Source organism: Sminthopsis crassicaudata, chromosome 2 (assembly GCF_048593235.1).
Source record: "Sminthopsis crassicaudata isolate SCR6 chromosome 2, ASM4859323v1, whole genome shotgun sequence".
Classification (NCBI taxonomy): domain Eukaryota; kingdom Metazoa; phylum Chordata; class Mammalia; order Dasyuromorphia; family Dasyuridae; genus Sminthopsis; species Sminthopsis crassicaudata.
Genome location: NC_133618.1, coordinates 528,485,024 through 528,506,723, shown reverse-complemented (window position 1 = coordinate 528,506,723; position 21,700 = coordinate 528,485,024). Strand labels below are relative to the sequence as shown.

Genomic DNA, 21,700 nt, shown 5'->3' with positions numbered 1-21,700 from the left:
CCTTTACATGTAAATTGTGTATGTGAATGCTAACTCAGATTCTCTGAGGGAGGAATTAGCTTGCAGTGCACAATGATTTTAACATGGAGAAGGGGAAAGCTTTAATTATCAATTTAGCTGTGTATAAATGTATATGATTGGTTTTTTTCCCCCCCCCTTTTTTTTTTTTTAAGCAAGCAATCTCACTTTCTTTGTATTCCACAGATGAAAGATTGTACTTTCAGTTACAAATTCTAAGAAGCAACATATTTTTGGGTATATCATAAGAAGGGTCATAGAAATCGTAAATAATAATACTATTAAATGAATTGTATTAATCATAGTTTTAAAAGCACCTTAATAATGGATATAGTGAAAAAAGTTTATAATTGTTCAGTTTTTCCTTTCTAAAACAAACAAACAAAAAAAAAACAACCCCGAAACCCAAAACAACACTTTAAATACATGATCTATGACATATTGTTAGTAATCATTTATGATTGACTTAATGTTGAACCTTTTCTTAGGAATACAATTCCTAATTATAATGTTCCATTTGAAAATACAACTTAATTTATGGTATTGTATGAATACTTTGTGAGGACAAGCCTGGACTACCTATGATGAACTAAGAGAAAATTTATAATTGACATTTACAGAAAAAGGATATATTAAATTGTTAAGAACAGTCCTAACTACATATGATACTTTGTGGGAGTTAGTAAGTCAGGTGAGTTGTTTGTTTTTCCTTAATTGTGAGTTATTATTAACTTTAAATTCTTTTATTGTTATCTTTTGTTTCATTTCCCAAAATATCTTCCTCCTAGTCCCCACTCTAAGCCAATCTAAATAACAAAGGAAAGGGGGAAGTGAGGAATAGGAACAGTTCAGAAAAACTAACAACTATCAGCCAAGTCTGACAGTATATTGCTTAACTCTGTTATGAAAGGAGATGTTTTTTCATATCATTTTTGGGATCAAGTTTGGTTTTTATAACAACAGCATTAATTTGTGTTTTTATTTATTATTTCCACATATGTTGTTGTAGTCATATATATTTTCCTATTTCTTTTTGCTTTGCATCAGTTTGTATTCTTTTTACATATTATTTACATTTCCTTAACTTTTTTTACCTTTAGAAGAAGCAAGCTCTATGTCAAAAGTGAATAAAATGATGGGCTTTTTAGTCTGAAATATCTGAATTAACTGTTGTCTGCCTCAGTTATAAAATTTTGATAATAAACACAGGGTTTTTGTGAATATCAATGAAAGTATTTTAAAAAGCCATTATTAGGGGCAGCTAGGTGGCGCAGTAGATAGAGCAGCACCAGCCTTGAATTCAGGAGGACCCGAATTCAAATTTGGTCTCAGAAACTTAACACTTCCTAGCTGTGTGACCCTGGGCAAGTCACTTAACCCCAGCCTCAAAAAAGAAAAAAAAAGTCATTATTAGCACAGTACTTGTAAATAGTAGATAATAAATATTTTGTTTTCTTTTCTTTCCTCTTTTCTTTCCCTTCCTCTCCTAAAGAACTATATCTTAAAATAGAGCAAACTGATAGGATGGAATTCAAGAAAACTAATGAACTTTTTTTTTTAAGTCTAATATTATATGTAACATTCTACTATGTAGGATTAAGTTTTGATGGTATATATATATTTTTTTGGTGTGATTGTTTTGGACTTTCTTTCCATTTCTATTGTCTTTTGTCATATATGTTATTTTCCTGGTTCAGCTTCATTTTAAATCAGTTCATGTAAATTCTGCAGTGTTTCTAAATTATGTGCTTTAAAAAAAATACAATTCTACCTTTTAAAAAATGTAGTGTTATTTAATAAGGATAGCATTTTTAGCTATACCTTATTTTCAGGGCTTAAAAAATCTAGTGTTTATCTAGTTGCTGATGATAGTTTGCTTTGGTTTGGATTATGGGATCTTATTAGAATCAAATTATCTTAAATCTTAGTTAAGACATTTTCTGCCTCTGCTGCATCTGGAATTATGAACTAATTTGAAATTATATTTACAGGGAGAGGATCTTACTTCAATTTATTTTTCTTTTCTTTTTCTTAAATCTTTACTTATTTTATTCTGAACTTAAGAAATAAACATTTCCATAACAGAATAGAGAAAAAGATGATTATATATGAAACTGCAAATTTATGATATACAACTTGCTATTCTTTTAAAATATATAATAGTTATCATTTAACCTTTTTCCTTCCTCGTTTCCTCTCTTTTCCCAGATAACAATCATTAGAAAAAGATATGCATATCTATGTAAGGCTATTTTATACATATTTGTATTTAAGTTTTTTTCCCTGCATGCATATATATATATATATATATATATATATATATATATATATATATATATATATATATATATATATATATATATATAAAACATTTTCTCTTGACTCTGCTCATTTCACTCTTCATTATTTTGTGTAAATCTATCCAAGTTTATCTGAGATTATTTAGTTTATCTGAGATTATTTATCTGAGATTATTTAGGTCATTTCTTATAGCACCATAGTATTTTTTCACAGTCATATACCATAATTTGTTCTGCCATTCCTCAGTTGATGGGCATACCCACAATTTCCAGTTCTTGACCATCATAAAAGAGAACCATTATAAATATTTTAGAACATCTAGGTTCTTTTCCTTTTCCCCTAATCATGTGGGAAAATAAACATAGTAGTAATATCTCCAAGTCAAAAGGCACAGGCAATTTAATAACTCTTTGGGCATAATTCCAAATTGTTTTCCAGAATGGTTAGGTCAATTCATAGTTCCATCAACGTTGAATTTTTCCACATCGCCAACATTTTTCATTCTCGCTTTCAATCATTTTAGCCAATCTGATAAGTATAAAATGATATTTCAAGGTTGTTGTTGATTTGCATTTCTCAAATAATGGTTTAGAGCATTTTTTTATATGATTATAAATGGTTTTAATTTCTTCATTGGAAAAGTGTTCACATCCTTTGCCTTTATCTGAAAATCTATCAAATTGCTTTACTTACTTCCCTTTCCTTTTGATGTTAGGTACATTTGTCTTATTTGTATGAAAACTTTCAAATTTAATGTAATCAAAATTATTCATTTTATACCTTACTCTGATCACTTGTTCTATCCATAAGTCTGATAGATACTATGTTACATGTTCTTCACATTTTCTTCAGATAACTCTTTTTATGTCTAGGTTATGTATCCACTTGAATTTAAAGGACTATGAAGTTGGGTCCTTTCCCTCTTCCCACCTTCCCATATTACCATTGTTGTGAGAAAGAAAAACTAGTTTGATTAATGGCAGTGTTTTACTTGAGACTTTTTTTTTAAATTTAAGACTATTTCAAGTTCAGAGTTTGGTATTTTCTTTTGTCATTGACTTGTTTATTTTGTTCTCTACACTTACTAAAAAAATTATCTTTTCAGGGTATTAAAAATTGGGAAATAGGCAGGGTACCAGTTTGCTCAGACATGGCCTATCCCTCTTATCAATGAAGCCTGGGGCCCATTTAATGAACTACTTACTGTTTTTAACTCTTAATATTAGGAGAAAAAAGAAATGTTTTATGTATAGCAAATTGTAGCTTTTCTTTTCCATGTTGGAGACACTTAACTCAAATGTTAATTGCTATGCATTGAAGTTTTTGAATTGTTTGAATCTTTTGACAATTTTTTTTGAAATTTGACAATGCTATTGAATTATCATCACATAATTTACTTGAGTTATATTTTTTTGTGCAATTTTGTTTCATTATCTGAGGCATTTGGGGTTAAGTGACTTGCCCAGGGTCACACAGCTAGGAAGTGTTAAATATCTGAGACTAGATTTGAACCCTGGTCTTCCTGACTTCAGGGCTGGTGCTCTATCCACTATGCCACCTAGCTGCCCCATTAGCTTTTTTTTTTTTTTTTAAATTTTAATTTTATTTTATAATTATAACATTTTTTTGACAGTACATATACATGGGTAATTTTTTTTACAACATTATCCCTTGCACTTACTTCTGTTCAGATTTTTTCCCTTCCTCTCCCAACCCCCTCCCCCAGATGGCAAGCAGTCTTATATATGTTAAATATATTACAGTATATTCTTGATACAATATATGTGTGTAGAACTGAATTTTTTGTTGCACAGGAAGAATTGGATTCAGAAGGTAAAAATAACAGTTTACATTCATTTCCCAGTGTTCCTTTTCTGGATGTAGCTGGTTCTGTCCATCATTAATCAATTGGAATTGGATTAGCTCTTCTCTATGTTGAAGAAATCCACTTCCATCAGCATACATCTTCGTACAGTATCATTGTTGAAGTGTATAATGATCTTCTGGTTCTGCTCGTTTCACTCAGCATCAGTTGATGTAAGTCTCTCCAAGCCTCTCTGTATTTCTCCGGTTGGTCATTTCTTATAGAACAATAATATTCCATAATATTCATATACCATAGTTTACCCAACCATTCTCCAATTGATGGACATCCATTCATCTTCCAGCTTCTAGCCACTATGAAAAGGGCTGCCACAAACATTTTGGCACACACAGGTCCCTTTCCCTTCTTTAGTAGTTCCTTGGGGTATAAGCCCAGTAGTAGTATGGCTGGGTCAAAGGGTATGTACATTTTGATAACTTTTTGGGCATAATTCCAGATTGCTCTCCAGAATGGTTGGATTCTTTCACAACTCCCCCATTAGCTTTTAAGATTATTCTTTCCACAGCTTTTTTGTCATAAAGAATCTGGACACATGACAGGCTAAATAGAAATGTCTTAGCAGATAGAATTTGAGATCTGCTTATCACTAGAAATAACATAATTGATGTATCTTATGATACATCAAAATAATAGTTCTAAAGAATTTTGAATTGCTCACCATGAGATTTATTTTTCCCTCACTTTACTTAGAGAGGTACATTTACAGAGGTGTTTAGGTAGATGTATAGTTGGCTTCTTATCTCTCTTTACTACAACATTTGACATTGGATACCCTTTTTTCTTGAGTATTCTCTCCTTTGAGTTTTTGTGACATTGTTTTCTGGGTTATTTTTATAACTTGTCTGTCCCCACTTCATTTTCTTTTGCTGATAGATAGATTTAGGACTGAAAGGGACTTGAGAATCCTTTCCCTCTCCTTTTTCCCCTAAATTGAGGGAAATGAGGCCTAGGGAATGATAGGTCTCATTCTTTGAAATATCTGAACCTCTACATGTACTATGGTAGCCTCCCTCCCTCAATCATCATTTTGGTACCTCTTAATTAAAGGTGATCTGGATCTCTTTCCTCTTTATACTTTTCATAGCAATCTCATCAGCTTTCATGGCTTCAGTTATCTTCTTAATGTAGAAAACTCAGATTTCTCTATTCAGTTTTAGTCTTTTAGTCTTTTTCTTGACCTCCAGTCCTTTATTACTTATTATTTATAGGATCTTTAGAATTGAATGTAAAGAAGATATTGAAAATTAATATCCAATGTAGGGCTACCTATCTTTAAAAACCTCTGTTCCAAAATCCCTCACTTTTCTCAAATGTTTTATCTGGACACAGTTGCCCAGGATTATAGCATTTGAATTATCCTTGACTCTTGCCTCACACATAGTTGCCAACTCTTGTTGAATATCTCTTTGATATCTCACATCTCTTTCCTCTCCAGTCACGTATGTCCTATGTTAGTTCAGCCTCTCATTACCTTATATCTAGGCATTTGCAATATCGTTCTGATTATTCTCCCTCTTAAAGCCCAATTCTGACCACCACAGAATGGTTCCTTGTTGCCATTTAAACCCTTTTATAGATTAGCTCCAACATTACTTCTAAGTTTATTAAACATTTTATTTTATATATTCCATAGTCAAGCTAAATTGACTTGCTTTGTTTATCTTCACATTACATCTCCCATCACTGGGCCATTTCACAGATCATGTGTCTTCCTCATTTTCCTCTTCACCTCATTCTTTTGAAAACCCTAGCTACCCAGAAAACCCAGCTCTCATGAGTTCTTACATAGTGCATGAAATCTTTCTTTATTCTTCTGTCTCCTTGCTCTCTTGATTTATATGTATTTAGTATTAACTTAATATATTAACTTATTAATTTAGTATTGTTTCCCATGAAAGAAAAATGTGAGTTCCTTATTAGACATGGTTTTATTTTTGTTCCAGTAAAAAAAATAGGATTATATTTTTAATTTTTATTGTATAATAGCTTTTTTCTTAAAGTATGTATTAAATTTGATGTGGGATTAGCTTGTCTTTGTCTCCTTCTCTCTAATGTGTATTTTAAAATAATTGATGACTCTTGTCTTTTTTTCACTATCACCTTATCACTCCTCTTTTGCCCAAAATAAATGGCTTCATCCCTTGTAACAAAAAATAGAAGCATTCAAGACAAATCTATTTGTTATGTCTGAAAATGATGTCATTTTCAGCCCTGTAGAGCTCTCTGCTAAGTGATGGAAATCATGATTCACTACTCTTCTACAGTCATGATTGGTCTTTGCATTGATCACTTTTTCACAGATATTTTCCTTTATGATATAATTAGCTATTAAAATAGTTTTCTTGGCATATTCATTTCATTCTTTTAAATCCTTGGGTTTTCCTGAATTTGCCTCTTAAATTTCTTATAAAGTAGCAATACTGTATCATATACCATAGTTTGTTCAATCGTGCCCTAATTGATGAGCACCCAGTTTGTTTTCATTTCTTCTCTAGAATAAAAAAAAGGACTGCTGCAAAATTTTTGTTCCCAAGAATCTTCTCTCCCAAAGGAGTACAAAGAACCTATACAGGGCCATCTCAAAGACTGGAATGATAAGTACAGACATGCCAAGAATTTGGTGGGATAGTAAATATTTATGTTTTGGGGGGAGAGAGAGAGGTCTGGCAGTGGGATTTTGTTAATGTGGGCATCTCTCTGTATAAATGTACCCTTCACCATTGGTAAACTCTCCTTCATTTCAGAGAATTGCCTGGAACATTGAGAGCTTAAGTGACCTAAACATGACTGAACACTAAAGCCTGCATATTTTACAACTTGAATTCAGGTGTTCTTGACCTCAAATTCAAACTTATATCCATTGGGATTTATTATCTTTTCCAATGGAATGAATTAATATTAATAAATTCATTTCCCAAATTGTTTTATGTATTTACTTTACTATAAATATCAGCAGGTTTCTTTATGGAACTAGATGAATAATGATGTATAAGGAAAAACAAGTGGGTCAGAATATCTTTGTTTTCTCATAAGAATAGCTAACAAAGTATATCTCACAGAAATAGGGAATTTTTAGATCTAGCAGAGCTTAAAGGACATCTAGTCTTTCAATTTCAATATTCCTTCAATATGTAAATGAGGATCTTGAAGACCAAAGATTAAGTAACTTGCCAAGGCCCCACAATTAGTTTAATGACTGAATTGGAGCTACACTCTGATAGAATAGTCTGTTGTATGTCCCAGATAATCTCTTGAGTCAAGGGCATTTATTTGGAAGGTGGTTGGATTGCTCGTGCTTTGAAAAACTATTGAGGAAAATAAGGAAAAACTATTAATTCAAATTTCTGCTATAGATTTTATATTTGGCTAAAAATATAAAAATCACCAAGTTCATTTATAAAAACTTAAAAGCATAGACACTACATTACCCAGACAAATTTCTACCAAAATTGTGGGGTGACTTTTGGTAGGAGGAAATAGAATAGGAGAGTATCTATTTTGTAAAATAAAATACAATTAGAGCTTTTGTGCTAGAAGAGTATCAAAGAGATTTTTCCTCATTTAATTTTATTTCTTGTCTAATACTCTGATCATTCATCTATGAAAGGAAACAAGAAAATCTAGAATTAGAGGGACACTCTATAACACCTCTCTGCATTTTCTATATTTTCTGAGCAAATAACTTAAAACTGGCTTTAAATATGAATTCTCAACCACATAATCAAAGGATACCTAGAAAGTTTCTTAGAGATAACATAAATTAACTCACCTCGAGGAAAGTTCAAATTTGAATATAAGTCCTGCCTCAAAATCAAAGATTCTCTGTTATATTTGTGTGACTGTGGTCAAATATATGTGAGTAAAGTGTTTCCTTGACATTTTATGCTTGTATTTTTAGAGGCACTGAAATAATGTTCAGGAATTCCTTCAGCATCATAGCTTTTGTTTAATTAAATTTACAAGAACCTATACAAAGAATTAGTCTGGAAATATTAGTTCTTGGATTTTGTCATATTTGTGTTGTTCTTATCTAACTCAGGCCAGTATTAGAGAGTTCTAAAACCAAATGTTATTCATTTTAATTCAAGAAAAGGAAAGCACTTTTAAGAAAAGGCTGGGAAATCAGGCAGTGAATGTCCCCTCTCTGAAAATTACTTATGGAATTGACACTAGAGAAAAAAGGCACATATTTCATTGGCAAAAAGATGGAGTTTTCTGACTTCTTTCTACAAGGTGACTAATTGGGTGTTCCCATCCTTTCCTGTCCTACTATGCTTAATTCATACATAGTGTAGTTCTGTGTACATAGGTACTACTTGTTAAATTTTATTGAATTTTTCTTTTAAACATAGGGGAAATTTTAGAAAGTTAATTTAATTAGCTACTATCAACACAATCCTTAATTGTAATCTTGCCTTGCAGATTTGACTTCTTTATTCATTGATAGATGGGTAACAACAATGATGTTCATCTTTGAAAAGTGTCATTTCCACCCCTTTCCTCTGGTGGGAGTCAGGAGGGTAAGAGGAATGAAGAATGAAAAAGGAATTGAATTTGCCAAATAGATAAACTAGGGTGATTCTTTGTTTAAAGTTTCTTTGATTTACAGAAGGAGTGATAGGCTTTTTTTAAGTTGGAAGTTTTTTACCACATTTAAATATTTTATGTATATGAGATGATTATTATCAGGAATTCATGTCACTAAATGAGATATATGCATGCAGATAAACAATCTAGGTAAAACTTTTATTAATATGAATCTTTTGAACTAGAATTTTATTTAAATTGAATCCATTTTAATGGTTTTATTTCTTACAGCTAGGAGAAAACCAAGACTTACTGACTTGTCTGTCATCGGCCAGTGAGTTTCATGGAGGTGAGAGTTAGACCTGAAGACTTAAGAATTTCCAGTTCCATGTTTTAATTGGCATGAATCAAATGACATACAGTACATACTGATATTTGTCATTTGGTTGACAATTTACAGAAAGTTAGCTCTGGAACTTGATGGGTGACAACCCTCTCCGCCCAAAAGGTAAGTGGTATTAAAGCTGCTGGTTGTTGGTAATCTTTAAGGGATAGATCAGGGGTTCTTAAACTGCGGCCTGCTAGGTTATGGCAAATGGGCTAAGGGGCGGAGACAGAGTGTGAGTTTTTGTTTTTACTATAGTCCTGCCTTCCAACAGTCTGAGGGATAGTGAACTGGCCCTCTATTTAAAAAGTTTGAGGACCACTGGGATAGATTGATGGGGTTATTCATTTCTAGCTCTGGCATTGGCTAAGACTTTGATTTTACCTAATCATGTAAATAATCAAGTCTGATGCAATATTATTGAGGATGTGTTGTATATTGAACTGGGTTCCAGCCTGTGACAATTAAGAAAGGGAGCATGGGGAGAAAACTTATTAATCCAAAACAATTACCAAATAGTATACAACTTTTTGTAATTGAGTTTTGAGTTGAATAGTACAAATCATGCATGCAATAGTGATTAGAGGGAAAGATCATTTGTTGACTGAAATAGTTGGAAAAGGCTTTTCATGGGTGATATAGAACCAGACTTGGATGGATTTTGAATAGAATCTGAGTAGGCAAAAAGTAGGGAAGGAGACTTTTACAAGTGAGAAAATAGCATGAACATAAAACATAAAAATAGAATTATATAGGACGTCAGTAGTTCAGCATAAATTATCACTTTAAATTACTTTTAGTCATTAGATTTTTTTTGAAGAACAGAGTAACATAATTTAGAAGAGAAAATATATGAAAGTGATTAGTGGAAGTCCTTCCAATAGATGATAGGAATAATGATATTTAAATAAACATAGTATTTGACCTGGATACTACCATTGTCTTGACTTTTTATTATTATTATTATTATAGCTTTTTATTTACAAGATATATGCATGGGTAATTTTTCAGCATTGACCCTTGCAAAACCTTCTGTTTTCCCTCCTTCCACCCACCCCCTCCACCAGATGGCAGGTAGACCAATACATGTTAAAGTGTATGTTAAATACAATATATTTACAATATACGTAATTTTTACAATACGTAATATTTACAATGTTAAATACTATATATATATATATATATATATATAAAATATACGTATCCATACAGTTATTTTATTGCACAAGAAAAATCGGATTTAGAAATAAGGTAAAATCTGAGAAGGAAATCAAAAATGCAAGCGGACAAAAATAGGGATTGGAAATTCTATGTTGTGGTTCACAGTTGTTTCCCAGAGTTCTTTTGCTGGGTATAGCTAGTTCTATTCATTATTGAACAAATGAACTGATTTGGTTCACCTCATTGTTGAAGAGAGCCTATGTCTTGACTTTTGCATTAGATTAAGTTTGATTGAATTTTTAATTTAAAATGGCACTTTTAGGTCCTCTCTTTCAAGTCTTCTTAAAATTATTGTGTTTAAACATTTAGCACCTTTTAACATAGTCTTTTATTTTTTGAAAAGAAATATCCTTTCAAAATCTATACCTGTTTTATTAGATAATTTTAAAATGGCTGAACTATTTATGGAGTGTGAAGAAGAAGAGCTGGAACCATGGCAGAAGAAAGTAAAAGAAGTTGAGGATGATGATGATGATGATGATGATGATGATGAGCCGATCTTTGTTGGGGAGATTGCAAGTTCAAAACCAGCCATTTCAAGTAAGAATTTACTTTCAAAAAATTAAATTTTGCTAAGGAATATAATAGGAATATGTAGGAAACATATAGGAAACAATATAGGAACATATAGGAAAAAATCATAGCAATGCTAACTTTTAAACAAGGAAGTTTGGAAAAGGGAAATGGGATAACATGATAGTCATTGAAAATTATATTTAATAAATAAAATACTTTAATAGATATTATTTAATAATCTTTTATCTATATAATAGTATTCAGCAACCTAAGCCATCTACATCAGGCATTGTCAAACTAGACAAACTCAGTCTATTTTTGGCTTCCCTTTTAGAGTAGCCAGTGAGCTAAGGATAATTTTCAGGTTTTTAAATACAATAAAGCTTTTTTAAATGTAAAAACTATTCTTACTAACTACCTGTAAATCCTAGAAATTAAAGAAAAACATACCTCAGCATCTGAAATAGTTGTTAGTTAGACCATGCACTTGACTTGATAAAACAAGTCTTCAGATCCTCACTCAAATCCTGACTATTATCATGTGCATATTTCTTAAGAACTTGATTATCTAATTTCATAGTACTCAGTAAGATCAAAAGCATTATAGAAATTGGAGTTGGCACTATTTATGAGATTACCACTTTTCAAATGTTGTGAGTCAATGCTGATATGATACAAACAAACACTGTAAGAAGAAAAAACAATCCTTAAAGATAACCATAAAGATAGGAGGTACAAGTTAAGTTTGAAAGTAGGATGACCTTTCCTGGCCCCAGTTAGACCTATATTTACATAAGACTAAAAGAATTTACAAAACCACTAGCTAGAAAAGAACAGAATAAAATAGCATTTACTTAGTACTTTAAGGATTGTAAAGCACTTTACAAAGATCTCATTTGGTTCTCAAAACAACCCTGGTTATTAAGTGCCCTTATTATCCTCTTTTTACAAATGAGGATATTGAGGCATATAGAGGCTGAGTGACATGTGTAAAGTCACATAGCTACTAAATTGACAGACCTCATTTGGGTTTTGGGGGGTTTTGTTTGTTTGTTTTTTGGGTTGTTGTTGTTTTTTTTTTTTTTTTTTTTTGTTTGTTTTGTTTTGTTTTTTGTTTTGTTTTGTTTTGTTTTTTGCTGAGGCAATTGGGATTAAATGACTTGTCCAGGGTCACACAGCTGGATCGGGTTAAGTGTCTGAAACCACATTTGAACTCAGGTTCTCCTGACTTCAGGGCTGGTGCTCTATTCACCACTCTACTTAGCTGCCCCCCTCATTTGGACTTAAAATTTCCTGGCTTCAGATTCAGACTGTTAGTCATTTCTCTTCCCACCCAAAAAAAGAAATAAGTTTTAAAAATTGTCTGCCAGTAATAAAGAGGAGAAAGCCTAGCAGCAGATCGTCTTTTTTACCTTAGCACTAGCCTATAACTATGTTTAGAGAGATTTACTGGATTTGATGAAATTGGCTACCAGAAATTCTCTTGGCAATAATACCTCATTAAAATGATCTAAGGTATTGAGAAGTTGACATCCGAATCAATAGGAGTGCCCATTGATAAAATCAGAAAACATTTTGAAGTGTTGATATTTGAAATTATAATCATATTTATAATGATGCTTCTGATTCGTTAAGAAAAGCTTAAAATGGGTTTGAAATGCTCTTATTTTAAGATGGCACAGTAGTATATGATCATGCTAGAAAGATTTCTGTCAAGTTGTTTAACTTGGAGGACCCATTTTTTGAAATAATTTCCAAAAATACTTGATAAATGGAATGTTATCATATTACTAGGCATTATCAACTTGATTACAAATGTTTGTAATAGGATTTTTGGAGTATCCTTACTAAAATTTATATGAGCATAGAAAAGAAAGAAGGAAATCTATGGATAAGGAGCAGAATAGTTCTCATGTTTGGTCTATGGAATTTTATTGTTCTTTATAACTTTAAATTACTTTGGATCATGTAATTTGTTGATGAACCTTGTTATATAAGTTACCCATGATCATTTAAAAAAATAAAACAGTGGTGAAAATTGTTCATGTAATAATGCAGAAAAATTATATACAAATTTTTTTTTTTTTTAATAAAAAACAATTCTCTTAGCTATTTTACATACAAGATAATTTCAAGAACTCGGCAAGAGTTCTGCCGATACTGTGACAAAGAATAAGTTTTGCTTTTGGACATCCTGTGGTAATTTTATCTTGTTCTGATTTAAAACTATTGAGAAAGCATTGATCAGTATTCCCATATAACACTTTAGATTTGTTGACTCAAAATAATGCTTTTTAGATTGTGAAATGAAATTTTAAACTTACTATTTCTTCATAATTTGTCATCTTTTTAAACTTTAGGACTTAAAGATAAAAAAATAAATATTAAAATTTCTCCCATGTTCATGTAAAAATCTCATTATCATACCTTGTAGTTGGTAGCAATATGGACTTGAAAAATTTAATTCTACTCAAGAAGAAATTGACAAACTCCAGTACAACTGCTTTTTCTTAACTTCTTGCTTAAAATAAAAATGTTTTTTATGATTTACTTGTAAACCTTGTATGGTAAATATACATCAGATTTGGAGACGGAAGTCCTAGTTCAAAGCAACCCTAGACACATGGAAGTTTTGTGACTCTGGGCAAGTCATTTAACCTCAGCTACAATATTTGCAGTTATAAAGGAGGGATAAATAGTAATAATTACCCCATAAAATAGTTGAGGAATTTAAGTTGATGAGCCTTATAAATGAGCTTTATTTCTGTAATTTCTGTAAGTTATATACAATATGCACTAACATTTCTTGACTATGAGATACAATATAGTATATAATATGTGTGTTATAGGTGAAGTTTATAAATCACAGTTATTTTTAGGGTCTATAATTGAAATTTAAAACCAAAAAAAAAAATCCTAAAATATTTTGTTCATTATCCTAGAAGTTTAAAATTGATAATGAAAGCTTCTATAGGATGATGAAACCATATACCCTAGGGACCTAATTTTTAAAACTATTATGTTTTTAGTGTGTGAGGAAATCTTTTTTCCATAGTAAATAAATAAGTACCATTTTGAGGTATTAACCTATACAGGCAGACGCTAAATTTAGCAATTGAAGATTTTTAATCTAGTAAGTGTTTTCCCAAACCGGGGAACTATTAAACATTGGTCATATTGTAACTGTTGTAATCTTAATAGATATTTTGAACAGAGTCAACCCCAGCTCATCATCAAGAGGAATACAGAATGGTGCCACCAATAGAGGTAATTTTTTTATGTGTGCTCTCATAATTTTCACACAAAATATAAGACCAGTATTTCTTTTCTGAAAATGTTTAACAATATTATAAATCATATAGGTGCTGTTAGTTCATTCAAGCCAACCAGTCAACACTACATGACTCCAACATCAAATACTGTGGCAGCTTCACCAGTTTTTCAATCTATATCAAGATCTACAGCTAGTTCTGTTGCTCAACCGCTGTCTAAATCTGTAAGTGTTTCTGGAAGTTCACTCATGTCAGATACCTCTTGTTTATAATGACAGCTTTTTTCAATAAATAAGTAGTACCCTCTCTGATAGCTCACTAATCATACTTGCCAAAGCTATATTAAATTAGGTAGAGTGCATAAAATAGTAATGCTATTGAATACTTAGGTCCTAATTTTACTTAGCTATAATAGCTATAAAGTATAAATAGCATAATCACAGACAAAATATTTCATAATTAAGCCTTTGTAATGTTTGGTTGAGCAGTTTCAATTCTTACACAATAAAGGATTTATTTATTAGTACTAATTGGGCATGACATTTTAAAAGTTCATCTTAAGTTTAGTTTATAAACTTAACTCAAGTTATTGAATTTGAAAAATTTGCAAGCTTTTGTACATCATTTGTTTGAGGAAAAAACCATCAATACATTCATATTCTAAATTATACTAAAAAGAAATACCAGTTTTAAAATGAAGAATAAGTTCATTATTGCTGTTTGGGTTTTTTTTTTTTTTTTTTTTTTTAAGGTTTTTTTTTTCTCTTTTAAAACATGTATTTTAAGTTTACTAACAGAATCTAAACATTCATTTTTAGTAGTATTTAAGTTAATATTTCTTGTCTTCTTGGTACTTTATTTTTTAAAATAAGTCAATTATGCTATTTTCTTGTCATTTGGTTTAAACTTAATAATTCTATAAAAAGTAGATGATTTTTCAACTTATTTTTAAGCTAAACAAAAATCTGCTGTTACTGATAATTCTCATAGTTATACGCAGTCTTTTAATGTTTTAAAAGTTCTTCTTCCACAACAGTCTTATGATGATAAGAGTACAACTATTATTCCTTACTGGTGTTGAAGAAACATAAGGTGTAGATAGATTAAACCAAGGCAGGTATCTAAAAAATGATGAAGTTGACACTAGAACCTAGATCTTCTGGCTTGCCCTATGTTCTGTCTAAAATAGTAAACTAATTTTATAACTTAATCCAAATAGCAGTTGAGAAAAAAATCCAAGTAATATTTAATAATGTGATCTTTTAACAAATGATTCATTTGCTTTTGTCAGAAATAAATTATCTTCTTAGTAGTAGCTATTCTAACTGGAATAGGTTATTGATATTATGGGTTAGATTGAGTATCCATGAAAGAATTAAATGAAATTTATGTTGAATTTGGGGAGTTTACATTAAAAGGTATTAGATTTTCTAAAAGATGTTGTAAGATTTTTGGAAAGTCATCTCTGAAGCAGAATCAAAATTGTTTAAAGTTAAATTATCTAATAACTGTTTCTTTGGTTCAGTATAAAAAGTATACCCTTGCCCACATGTGGTAAATATTCCCATTTTGGCCTGATAGGCTCTACAGAGGTGTAACTCATATTGGACTATTGAAAAATTAGCATTTTAGTTTTAGCTTGAATTCACTTGTGAAAGTAAACATTGTTACCTCCTTTGTGCTTTTTAAAAATTTGAGCCAAATTTTTAAAGTCTTATTTTTTTCTTAAGTACTTTCTACTGTGTTTATTTTTTGATACTAACTTTAAAGTAACTAACTTTACCATCGTGCTCCTAAGTGTATATGGACATTTCATATTATTTTGCATGATTCTCAATGATTCTTTTAATCTAGATAAGGTAAGATACATCATACTGTGTAGATGTTTACCTTTATTTTATAGGAATATGTCAAATCTGAATGATAGGATTATATAATTTAGTGTTTGTTTTCATTTTCAGTTAATTTTTTAAAACATTAATTGCTTAATTTATATATTATTAAGACTTATGTCACCCATCTGATATATATATATATATAATTATGCTTACCTTTATAGATTATAAAACAAAATGATTCAACGGAAATAAATATTTTCCTTTTAAAATGTTTTATCAGGGTTACATAATGAACTCACCACAAGTTGTACCTAATAATTCTTCAGGGTTACTGTTTGACTTGAGACAAAACACAGGAATACCTCAGTACCAGGGAGCAGCAGCACGTTCTTTAACAGGTTTGTTTAAAGATTGGTTGCTTAAAATTATAGATAAATAGTTAAGAGGGCTATGAATACTGATTTGACTTCCAATTTTAATGATAGCAGTATCAAGAAAAGTTTTCTGTTTTAATTTCTTTTTAAATTTGTGCTTACATTTCTAGGCAAACAACATTAGAGTCATAAAATTAGTACTGAAAGGGAACTTATAGATCTCCTGCACCTAATGCTAATTATTTTTTCAAAAACAAATAAGGCAGGTAAAGTCTAGAGAATGCAAACCCTCTTACATAGCTAATTAGTGCAAGATTTGCGACTAGAATGAGTGAGTTGAACACAGTAACTGTGACTATAGTATGTATTATTGTCTGGACTTTAAAAAAATCAGTATTAAAATGTTATTTCTTATCTAAAGTAATATATTTGTGGTAAAATTGTGCTTAATTTCACTGACCTACACAAAAAGAGGTTTTAGTTTTTCTTCTATAAAGATGGTTTTTGTGAAAGCAGTGGCTTTCCAACTATAAAAACATGTAACTTGACTATTATTAGTAAAGGAATGTGAATTCTTGTCAAAGCTCACTTCCAGAAACAATGTATAGGAACAACCCACTTTCTTTTGCTTCTTTCATTCAGAAGTATATATATATATATTTTTTTTTTTATCCACTAGTTGGAATAGACAAATCAGATCTATGTGGAAGAAAATGGCATTGCAGAATCACTTTTTAGCTTTTTTTTTTTTTTTTTATAGCTGCTAAAATTGTTTCAGTTTATTTAGATCAAGGGCTTCAATTTTCTAAACATATCTGTGACGTGAAAAAAGTCTTTGTATATGTAGTGAAAAACTTCTAAGAACTTTTTGGACTTGTGTATCAAGCCAATGATATCTACCTGTACAATCATCAAAAACTTAGAAATTCGTCCAGTTTTATTAATATGTAAGTAAAGCTCACTGATTGATTTGCACAAGCTATAGTTTTAAACCATACTTTGGCCACATAATGTACATAGATAGCCTGGGTGCCATATTAACTCATTGTTTGTTAAGTAATATTTTCAAGGGACTTTCATAAAATTGTCATTTGTGGATATCTTGGGGGACCATGACTTCATTTGGTAATTTTCATTTACCAATGAAAGATTTTCCATTTGAAGGTAATTGCTACAAAATATTTGTGATTCTGTCATAAAATTTAAAAAATAAGATTATAAGAGACTTGTATATAAGGACATTGAATTATTTTTGTAGTTTGATCAAAACTCATTTAAAATTTTGTTACCATGAATTCAAATATATCATATGTAACTTATGCACAAGTCAGACAATGTTCTTCTGCATTCACCTGCTCAAAATCTTCAATGTTTTCTTTATAAAATATTATACATTTCTTAGCCTAGCATTTAATTTTCTTCTTTTTTCTTTATTAAGAGTTTTTTGTTTTTTCAAATACGTGCAAAGATAGTTTTCAGCATTCACCTTGGCAAAACCTTGTGTTTTGAATTTTTCTCCCTCCCTCTCAACCCCTCTTATAGATGGCAAGTAATCCAATATATGTTTATATTTCCATATTCATCACTACCATTTAATTTTCTAACTTTATTTCACATTATTCTTTACACATCTTCTAGGCAAACTGGATTACAATCATTTATTATTTCACGCACTCTTCCATTTATAGGCATTTATTTGCCTTTGATCATCTCCACACCCTTTCTTTTCTTTCAGTCTATAATACATTTCTTCATCTCTGCCTAATAAAAGTTTTCTTTTTAAGGCTCTTTCACGCTTTCCTTTTCCTGATCTCCCCCTTTTTCTAATTTTTGTAGAGTATTTTGACCATATCTCTCATTTGCCATCCTTAACAAAATTTTAGTATTTTTGTTATATTTCATTTTTATTCATTTCTGATATCTTGAAATACAACTACACATTCTGTTATATTTTTGTTTTTTTTGACTGCTTTTTTCCCCCTAGTAACCTCATTTATTTATTTATTTATTTATTCATTCATTTATTTATTTTTTCATTCATTCGTTCATTCATTCATTCATTCATTTATTTATTTTCCCTGAGGCTGGGGTTAAGTGACTTGCCCAGGGTCACACAGCTAGGAAGTGTTAAGTGTCTGAGACCAGATTTGAACTCGGGTCCTCCTGAATTCAGGGCTGGTGCTCTATCCACTGCGCCACCTAGCTGCCCCAGTTTATTTATTTTTAATACACATTGCTTTATGAATCATGTTGAGAGAGAAAAAATCAGAGCAAAAGGCAAAAACCATGGAAGAAATAAAAAAAACAAAAAAAAGAAGTGAACATAGCATGTGTTGATTTATATCATTCTCCTTAGTTCTTTTCTTCTGGATGCAGATGGCATTTTCTGTCCAAAGTCTTTTGGGATTGCCTTGGATCACTGAACCACTGAGAAGAACCAAGTCTTTCATAGTTGATTATCGCACATTTTTGCTATAATTATGTACAAAGTATATTCCTGGTTCTGCTTGTTTTGCATCAGTTCCTGTAAATCTTTCCAGGCATTTTTATAATAAGCTTGCTCATTTTTTGAAGTAAAACAATAATATTCCTTTACCTTCACATAAACTTAAAGTGCTTGTTAGAGTGTATCAACTTCATTAGATATTTTATTGTGTTTAAATTTACTTTTCTTATAACACCTCAGGAAATTGAAACAAACAGTATCACAACATTTTTCCAATTTGGCCATGGAAGATTTATTTATCTTTCTTCTCAATGGATCAGAACATTAGTCTGATAACATTTAAGTTTTTCTAATTTTATCTTCTAAGGATAAACATATATAGAAATATTTCTACACTTTTCTCTCCTTAACACTTGTCTGTTCTTCTAAACATACTATATTTGGATACTAGACTAAAAGAACTTCTTTCATTGATTATCTCCTTGCTCAGACTTTCTTAAAGGAAGATTTGCATAGGCAGAAGAGAGGCAACAGAGATGAGAAGATGGACATGAGCATTCCCCTTTAGAATAATGAGGTCTTAAATTCAAAGATAAATCTGAAATAGACTTCAGACCATCTTTTTCAATTCCTGATTCTTTAGAGGAGGAAACGGAATAACTAGATAGTAATAGAGCCAGATTTAGAACCGATTCACCATACTAACAGCACCTCTTAAGGGTGACCTTCATACTCTTATAGTTACTATAGAACTTCTTTTCTAATAAGTTAAAATGTTTTAAATCTACTTTAGTACTTAATGCATCAAAAATAGAACACATAATTTAGTTAACAGGGTACAGTAATGATGTTCCGAGTGAAACAATTTGAAGCCCCTAGGGATTGGGAACGTAATTCTCCATACTTTAAAAAAGATAGGTGCTGCTCTTCGAGGCAGAAATAGGGATAATTGCAAGACACAACAGCAGATACTTAAGCTCAAACACAAGACCTAAAAAATGTCTCCATCATTTGTGGGGACAGAGAAGGGAGAGAGGTGTTTTGTCATAGTTTTCTTTGGGGTCTTATTCTTTGTAATTTTGAAACAAAAAAATTTTTTTTTATCAACATTGTTATAGCCATATATATTTTCTTGGCTGTAGTTGTCTTTGTATCATTTCATTTAAGTTTTTCCATGTTTTGCTATATTTGTGACTGAATGTAGTATACTTTCTTATAGCACATTAATAGCCTGTGACATTGATATATCACAATTTTTTTTTTTTATCTCCAATCAATAGACTTTGTTTCTAATTCTTTGTTCCCATTTTAAAAAAAGTTTGGTTGTAAATATTTTGATATATATGGAGACTGTCATCAATGAATCAATTCTGGAAGATGTGCTACTAATTTTATATCTTTAAAGATTTTTAAAATTAGTCACTATTAGGCAAAAAGTCTCACTATGAGAATTTAAAGAAATACTAAAGTACAATCAAGTATATTAACTAAAGAAGTGTGCATTGGGGAAATAGTATTTTCAGCTACAAAAGGATTATGTTGAATAAAATGGGCCTTTCACTTTGGAATGGAGGTTTCGTTTCAAAATGTCTTCACTTAGAGCTCTTTCTAAACAGATTTTATACGTATCTGAGCTAAATTCTCTGGCTTTATTTATTTTTTTGCTTCAAGCCTGACTTTTTTTTTTTTAAGCATACTTTTTTTCAGTGGTTTTTTTTTTTATTAATTTTATAATTATAACTTTTTTTTTTTTTTTGACAGTACATATGCATGGGTAATTTTTTACATCATTATCCCTTGCACTCCCTTCTGTTCCAAATTTTCTCCTCTTCCCCTCTACCCCTCCCCTAGATGGCAGGCATTCCCATACATATTAAATATGGTATAGTATATCCTAGATACAATCTATGTGTGCAGAACTGAATTTTTTGTTGTTGTTGCAAAGGAAGAATTGGATTCAGAAGGTAAAAATAACCTGGGAAGAAAAACAAAAATGCAAACAGTTTACACTCATTTCCAGTGTTCCTTCTCTGGGTATAGCTGATTCTGTCCATCATTGATCAATTGGATCTGAGTTAGATCTTCTCTTTGTTGAAGATATCCATTTCCATCAAAATACATCCTCATATAGTATTGTTGTTGAAGTGTATAATGATCTCCTGGTTCTGCTCATTTCACTCAGCATCAGTTGATGTAAGTCTCTCCAAGCTTCTCTGTATTCATCTTGCTGGTCATTTCTTAAAGAACAAAAATATTCCATAACATTCATATATCATAATTTACCCAACCATTCTCCAATTGATGGGCATCCATTCATTTTTCGGCTTTTAGCCACTACAAAAAGGACTGGCACAAATATTTTGGCACATACAGGTCCCTTTCCCTTCTTTAGTATTTCTTTGGGATATAAGCCCAGTAGTAGCATTGCAGGATCAAAGGGTATGCACAGTTTGATAACTTTTGGGGCATAATTCCAGATTTCCCTCCAGAATGGTGGGATTCTTTCACAACTCCACCAACAATGCATCAGTGTCCCAGTTTTCCCACATCCCCTCCAACATTCATCATTATTTTTTCCTGTCATCTTAGCCAATCTGACAGGTGTGTAGTGGTATCTCAGAGTTTTCTTAATTTGCATTTCTCTGATCAATAGTGATTTGGAACACTCTTTCATATGAGTGGAAAGAGTTTCAATTTCATCATCTGAAAATTATCTGTTCATATCCTTTGACCATTTATCAATTGGAGAATGGCTTGATTTCTTATAAATTAGAGTCAATTCTCTGTATATTTTGGAGATGAGGCTTTTATCAGAGAACCTTTAACTGTAAAAATGTTTTCCCAATTTTTTTACTTCCCTTCTAATCTTGTTTGCATTAGTTTTGTTTATACAAAAGCTTTTTAATTTGATGTAATC

At 30.9% G+C, this 21,700-nt stretch overlaps 1 protein-coding gene across 8 annotated transcripts in view; it reads left to right on the top strand.

The window, feature by feature from the left end:
- Positions 1-21,700, top strand: part of ZNF280D (zinc finger protein 280D) — a 128,429-nt gene that overhangs the window by 12,316 nt on the left and 94,413 nt on the right. For 5 of the 8 annotated variants that reach the window (XR_012486936.1, XM_074294610.1, XM_074294608.1 and 2 more), the window contains exons 2-6: positions 9,023-9,239; positions 10,716-10,877; positions 14,055-14,120; positions 14,216-14,349; positions 16,244-16,361. Coding sequence is in view for 7 of the 8 variants with exons in the window: in XM_074294610.1 (XP_074150711.1) it covers positions 9,212-9,239; positions 10,716-10,877; positions 14,055-14,120; positions 14,216-14,349; positions 16,244-16,361 (508 nt within the window). In the remaining variant the exon portion in view is untranslated. Of the gene's footprint in view, positions 1-6,216; positions 8,725-9,022; positions 9,240-10,715; positions 10,878-14,054; positions 14,121-14,215; positions 14,350-16,243; positions 16,362-21,700 lie in introns of those variants that run through there. The other 3 variants (XM_074294607.1, XM_074294606.1, XM_074294604.1) reach the window with 2 other exon arrangements.